General features: G+C 49.2%; 1 protein-coding gene across 1 annotated transcript in view; it reads left to right on the top strand.

Moving 5' to 3' along the window:
- The first annotated feature begins 1,668 nt into the window (after positions 1–1,668).
- The window catches only part of LOC149283420 (barH-like 2 homeobox protein), an 11,098-nt gene continuing 5,527 nt past the window's right edge, over positions 1,669–7,239 (top strand). The window contains exons 1-2 of the mRNA XM_089497548.1: positions 1,669–2,993; positions 5,878–6,103. Of these exons, the coding sequence (XP_089353674.1) occupies positions 2,429–2,993; positions 5,878–6,103 (791 nt within the window). The 5' untranslated portion in view covers positions 1,669–2,428. The remainder of the gene's footprint in view (positions 2,994–5,877; positions 6,104–7,239) is intronic.

Here is a 7,239-nt window from a genome sequence, read left to right on the forward strand (position 1 = left end):
GGGATGTAATTCTCTGAACTTTGCCTCCTTCATTAGCACCTTATAATTACTCCGCTAATGAGGCCGACATGACACTTGGGTCGGGAGTCATCCTCCGCCTTGGTCCCTGCCGCTTCCCATTATGACTCTCTGACATTCAACAAGAGGCAGGTTCGAGTCTGGTCTTGTTCTCTTCTCTCCCCCCAAAGTCCGACCCACCGTCTGGACGGCTCAACCGGAGCGATCCAGGATCCAAGAGGAGAGGGGATGGAAAAACAGGGGAAAGGAGGAAAGAGGAAAAGGAGGAGAAAACTTAAAAAAAAAAACAACCCAGGGAAAGGGAAAGGGGACAAAACAATAACACCCTCCCTCAAAGAGACACCAAACAACCAAAGCGTGATAGAGGTCCTAGGACTCCCGTGAAGGCCTTGCTTCGGTTCCACTCCAGATTAAGAAGCAAGCGGCATGGACCGGAGTGCTCCCTCCTCTCTTTTCTCTTTCTCTTCCCATCTCCATTTCCCTTGGAGGATAAGAAGCCAGCCGCTCTCTTTCGCTCCCTCTTTCTCTCTCTTTTCCTCTCTTTACCACCCCCCCATCCATAATTTGGCTCCGAACCGACATTTCACCCCCGCCCCGTCCCATTTGCCGGTCCATTCAAGAAAAGAGGGGGAGGGGGGGGGGAGAAAGAGACCAGATCGGGGCTTCTGCTCTCCAGGAATGTGGAGTAAAACTCACCCCCCCCCCCCCAGACGAGGCAAGGAGGGAAAGAGAGGGGACAGGGGTTGGGGGAAAGAGGAAACACGGAACCATACCGGGAAAGTGGACTTCAGCCCCGCTCCCCCTTTGGTTAAAATAAGTCCCCCGTGCGGATGCTTGTTTCGCTTTTGCAACGCATGCTTTGGTACTCAGGATCTGTGACATCCCAAACAAAGGGTTGGTCTCTCTCTGTCTGTCTGTCTGTCTGTCTGTCTGTCTACCTTCCACCTATCTTCTATCTATATGTCTACCATTGATTATCTATCTATCTGTCTTCACTCTATTTTCTATCTATGTATCTTATCCATCCATCTATCATCTATCTATCTATCTATCTATCTATCTATCTATCTATCTATCCATCCATCCAACCATTCCATCCATCTTCCATCTATCAGCTATCCATCCATTTATCTTCCATCTATCTATATACAAACATATATATATATATATATATATATATATGAAATATGCATACATATACAGATACACACACATATATGTATATGAAACATACATGCATAATTATCTGTTTATCTATCTATCTTGTCTACCTGGGTCTCTGTCTAATTATCCACCTATCCATCCATTCATCTGTCTTATCTATCCATCCATCTATCTGTCTTTTCCTTCACCTCTTGACTAAATTTCTTTCTTTCTCTAAACCGGTCCTCTCCAGGCGCTTTCCTTGAAACGCAAGAGGGCCGAGACGGAGGGTTTCCCCCAAACGAAGAGCCCCACTCCTCCTGGAAGCCGAGAGGGTCCCTGCTAGCGGATGCCTTTCCTCTTCTCCTCCTCCTCCTCCTCATCTTCCGCCCCGCCCCCTTTCTCTTCCCTGGTCTCCCATTGGCCGCCCTGCGCTGAGCGTCAGGCTGGGCCTTCAGGGGCCGCCAATGGAGGGGGGGACTGTGACTCTGGCAGCGGAACCGGGAAAGAAAGAAAGAGAGAACGAAGCCAGTCCGAAGGAGGGTTTCTCCTTCTCCTTCTTCTTCTTCTTGGTCCCATAAAAAGGGGAGGGGGCGTGACGTCACGGAGCCCGAGAGAGCGTTGGGATCGCAGGAGGCAGTGGGCAGCCTTGGCATCACCATCATCACCACTATCATCCCCATCCTCCCCTCCTTCCTTCCTCCCTTACCACCACGCCTCAACTTTCCAAGAAAGTTCAATAACTCCTGGGCGCAGGCGAGAGACAGAGAGCCAACCAGAGAGAGACAGAGAGAGAGAGAGAGGCTTTGGGTGGGCGAGAGGCTTCTTTCTTTCTCCCTGGGTGCCTTCCTCCTTTCCCTCCTCTTCCTCTTCCTCCTCCATCCTCCTCTTGCGCTTCCTTCCATCATTGAGCCCCAATCCTTTGCCTTGAACAATACGCGGGTCGAAGCGGGTGCCGACTCCTCTTCCCCTCTTTCCTTCTCTCTCCTTTTTCCCTCTCTTGGTGTGTGTGTGTATGTGTGAGGTGGGTTACCTTTCCCTCTTTTTCGGGGGCTGCCTTCCCAATGCCGGCGCCCCCTCCCCGCCCCTCCTGGCCCTCCCTCTCCCCTTCCCAGCCTTGAGCTAAGCCTCCTCGGCTGGGTCGCTTGGGTCGGTCTCAACCCCTCCGTCCAAGGAGGCGACAGAGATCCTCTTTCTCTGGAGGGGGAAAGGGGCTCGGAGGGTTTTTCCAGGGAGGGCATGAAGGAGCCCCTGTGAACCGTCCACCATGGAAGGATCTAGCGGCTCCAGCTTTGGGATCGACACGATTTTGTCCAACGCCAGAGCCGGCAGCCCGGGCGTGATGAACGGGGACTTTCGGGGCGAGGCCAGGGCGGCGGATTTCTTGGGCCAGGCCAGCCCCGAGTCGCCTTGCTCGGACATCGACACGGTGGGGACGGCGCCCTCCTCGCCCATCTCGGTCACGGCGGAGCAGACCCCCGAGCAGCAGCCTCTGGGGCAGGAGCCCCACCACCACCTCCATCATCCACAGCAGCCACAGCAGCCACAGCAAAGTTTGCAGCCCTCGCCCCAGCAGCCCTCCTCCTTAGGCAGCTCGGGCAGCTCAGCCCCCCGGACTTCCACCTCTTCTTTCCTCATCAAAGACATTTTGGGAGACAGCAAACCCCTGGCGGCGTGTGCTCCCTACACCACCAACGTCTCGTCCCCCCACCACACTCCCAAGCCAGAGAGCAACGCCGCCAGCGAGAGCTTCAGGCCCAAGCTGGAGCAGGAGGACGGCAAAGGCAAGCTCGACAAACGGGACGAGGCCCAGAACGAGCTCAAGTGCCACGGTGAGTGTCTACCCTCCGTCAAAACGGGGAGTTTCCGAACTCTAGAACGCTCCGAACGCTCCCAACGTTCCAAGCGTTCCGTTGTTTTGCGTTTCTGACGTTCCCTTTCGGACGTTCGAGGTTGCTTCGGACGTTTTTGGCGTCTTCCAAACGTTCCGCCGCTAATCAAACCCCAGTCCGCCGATGTTCCGCCAGGCGTGAAATGACGCTCTCTGCAAGGGAAGACCGGTGAGGCGGAGATACGGGCTTAAATTCGGGGATAAGATATTTTGGGGAAATGAAAAACGACCCAGCTACAAAAACTTAAGCGCCCCTTTTCCCATTCCGCCTCCTGAAAACTTTTTTTCCCCATTTGGTATATATATTATTTGTTTAAAATTGAAAATAATTCGAAAGAAAGTCAATGGATGGATGATGAATAGATAGATAGATGACACAAGAGTGAAACTTTTCATTTGTTTTGTTAAAAATTTGCAAGAGTTCGAAAGAAAGAAAGAGGTGAAAGACAAAAGAGATGGGTGGATGGATGGATGGATAGGCATTGGACAGAGATAAACTTTTCATTTGGTGTTTTTGTTTAAAATGTTCAAGAATGTGAAAGAAAAAAGTCAAGAGGAGAAAGAGAAAACAGATGGAGGGATGGATAGATATATGATAGAGAGATAAACTTTTCATTTGGTGTTTTTGTTTAAAATTTGCAAGAATTCAAAAGAAAGAAAGAAAGGTGAAAGAACAAAGATGGATGGACGGATAAATATGTGACAGATAGATAGAGAAAAACTTCATTTGGTGTTTTTGTTTAAAAATTGCAAGAATTCAAAAGAAAAAAAGGAAGATGAAAGACAAAACGGATGGATGGCTAGATAAATATAGAATAGAGAGAGAGAGAGAGAGAAACTTTTCATTTGCCGTTTTTATTGAAAATTTGCAAGAATTCAAAAGAAAGAAAGAAAGAAAGGTAAAAGGCAAAACAGATGGATAAATATATGATAGAGAGAGAGAGAAACTTTTCAGTTGATATTTTTGTTTAAAATTTGCAAGAGTTCAAAAGAAAGAAAGAAAGAAAGAAAGAAAGGTGAAAGACAAAACAGATGGATGGATGGATAAATATAAGATAGATAGAGAGAAACTTTTTAATTTGGTGTTTTTGTTTCAAATTTGCAAGAATTCGAAAGAAAGACAGTCAAGAGGTGAAAGACAAAACAGATGGATGGGTGGGTTATAGACAGACAAATAAGTAGATTATTTTAACAAATTAAACAACACCGTATATTTTGAGGAATATTTGTTTCCTCCCCCCGCCCCCAAATATAAGGGCAAACAACAAATCTATCCATATATATTTGATGTCAGTTAATCTGAAAGTGTCCTCTTCACGAAAACCCAAAATGACCGCTCGGTTCATGAGATTAGTGTGTAGACCAAGCGTTCAAAAATGCCGCACATCTGCCCCCGTTTTAAACACGATTTCAGGGAGGGTTTCTGCAATAATAAAAAATTCGGAGAAAAGAAAAGAAAACATGTTTTTTGGGGGAAAAATTCAAAGCGGTTGGCCAGACGGAGACTTTTAAAACAAGAAAACAAGTCAAGTCCTTGTGAATGGGGATCACTAGATGGGGGTTTCCTAACTGTGTTGTTTTAAGGAGCGTGCGGTCCATTTGCGGGTTCCTCAATGTAAACATATCGGAGTCTGTGAGTCACTTTCTGGGGGAAAGAGGGGGGGAAACCCTCCAGCCCCACATCCCTTAATGGCAAGGGGATTGCTCTTCATTGGAAAAAAAGGCCTTTGCAAATTGCAACACAGGGGTTAAAATAAAATAAAAGGGGGGAAGGGGACACATTTGGCCAATTTCGCAGCCTTCTGATATTTAGCGCCGGCTAATAGAAGGGGCGCTCCAGCCTCCCCTTCCTTTTGCCTTTTTATAACATTAGCATAAGAGTGGTCCAAAAAAACAGATGTAGGGCCTCGTCTAGCCTTTTTTTCCTCCTTTTTTTGGTGGTTCCTTGGTGCAGCAACCTCCCCAGTGGGTCAATTAGAGAGATTATTGTTCTTCCTGCAGGGAAGATCAAGGAAAGCCGAGAAAAAGAGAGAGAGAGAGAGAGAGACAGGGAAGGGAGAGTTATGGGGGGGGGGACCCTCGACTACAAACACAGATGGACTGACATATCGATTTCCTAACGTTGCAACCCTCCTCCTTCTCCTCTTTCTTCCTTCCCTATAGCTGTCAGAGTCCAGATTTTTCTTTCTCCCTTTTATTGAGGTCTCCTATTATGGGGCCAAGACCCACTTTGGTTTGGGGAAAGTCCCTAGACGTGTTTGGGTGGTCAATTAATAAATGAGGCGGTTAATTAATAAGTGGGGTGGTAAAATTAATGAGTGCAGTTAATAATTAATTTATAAGTGGGGTTAGAAAGGAGAGCGAATATAAATTCGGGGCAAGGGAAAGAAAGGGGGGAAGGAGGTAAAATCTCTCTGTGTGTTCCCCCCCTCCATTTTGAGAAGAGGAATATTTGGAGAAAGCTGGGTGTGAGAAGAAAAAAAAACATCCTTCCTCGTGAATCCATATTTTGGGGAGCCAACCTCACACCGGGATTGTGCTATAATGTTCAATGTATCATCTGTGCTCTAGTTTTCTTAATTTGTGGGGTAAAAACGTGGAGGGGGGTGGAAATAGGAGGAATAAAAGCATGCAACCCGTGTATAAACGGAGCAATGCGTCTGAATCCAACCAGGATGGGTTTGGGGATGAGACATTCCAGAAATGTGGAAAAATATAAAGTCTCTTTCCCAGCCAACTTGGCGAGCCGGGTCTGGGGCGCCTTTTCTCCGGCCGAGGCGGCTGCCTTTTCTGTACTGAAGGCGAGCCTTCTGTCTTGTGTTTAGGGGCAAAAGAAGAAGGGGACCGGGAGATTTCCAGCAGCCGGGACAGCCCCCCGGTGAGAGCCAAGAAGCCCCGAAAGGCCCGCACCGCCTTCTCCGACCATCAGCTCAACCAGCTGGAGAGGAGCTTCGAGCGGCAGAAGTACCTGAGCGTCCAGGACCGCATGGACTTGGCCGCCGCCCTCAACCTCACCGACACCCAGGTCAAGACCTGGTACCAGAACCGCAGGTAGGGAGAGGCCTTGGCAGCCACCGCCGGGGAAAAGAAGGGAGGAAGGGAGGAGGGAAGGAGGAAGGAAGGCAGAAGGAAGGAAGGAAGGAAGGAAGGAAGGAAGGAAGGAAGAAAACAAGGAAGGTAGAAAGAAGGAGGAGGAATAGAAGAAGGAGGAAAGCAAGGAAGAAGGAAGGAAGGAAGGAAGGAAGGAAGGAAAGAAGGAAGGCATAAATAAGGGAAGGAAGGAGGAAAACAAGGAAGGTAGAAAGAAGGACGAAAGCAAGGAGGGAGGAAGGAAGGAAGGAAGGAAGGAAGGAAGGGGCTCCTACCCACTCATAGACCTCTACCTAATCCCCTTTGACTAAACCTAAGCCCCACCAAGCCCCTGTCCAAGCCCTGAGAGCCACATCTCCCGCCTGATGCTTCCTGGGAAGTCCATGCCCCTGGTGTCTGACTCCCAAAGCCTGGTGCGTGGGCCTCGGGTGGGCGAACCCCGCAATCCTTGGCCCTTCTCCCTCCTCTGAAGTCAGCCCCCTGGCCTTCCTGAGCCCTAGATGGGAGCAGGCCTCTCTGGATGGGTCTGGGGCTGAGCTCCAGGCGGAGTAGACCGAAGAAGGACTGTGGAGGCGAACAGCTTTTCTTTGATTCTCCCCCTTCCCCAAGCAAAAAAAGAAAAGGGGGGAAATAGACGGGGATCGGTCTGGGAACCCTTGCTCCTTTCAAGGAAGTGTAGACAGTGAAGGCCGCAAAAAATGGTTGTCTGTATTTGCAAATGGGCTCTTCCCAAGTTTAAGGAAGAAGGCCTCTTCCCTCTTCCTGGATCTTTCCCACATGAAAGGTAGGAGAAGTCAGATAAGTCGCAGGTTGAAGGGAGAAAGGAAGCCTGAACAAGGCAGCTAGATTATGGCCTCCCCACAAAAAAAAGTGGGGCAGAGAGGGCTAGAGAACAGATGCATTTGTACCCTGACCTGTCAATCAGAGCAGGGGCTCCCTGGGAAAAGGAAGGGCTCGGCTGAAAGGCTAGGAGAGGCAGCCCCTGGCTAAAAACTCAGCATGTGGAGGGGCAACATCTTTTAGGCAGGACAGAGTTAGGGACTGATCTGCGACAAAAGGAAAAACGGCCTAAACAGGATCTTGTAGCACCCTTGAGA

Source organism: Sceloporus occidentalis, unplaced genomic scaffold (assembly GCF_023333645.1).
Source record: "Sceloporus occidentalis isolate IW3139 unplaced genomic scaffold, rSceOcc1.0.p SCAF_104, whole genome shotgun sequence".
In the NCBI taxonomy this organism is placed as follows: domain Eukaryota; kingdom Metazoa; phylum Chordata; class Lepidosauria; order Squamata; family Phrynosomatidae; genus Sceloporus; species Sceloporus occidentalis.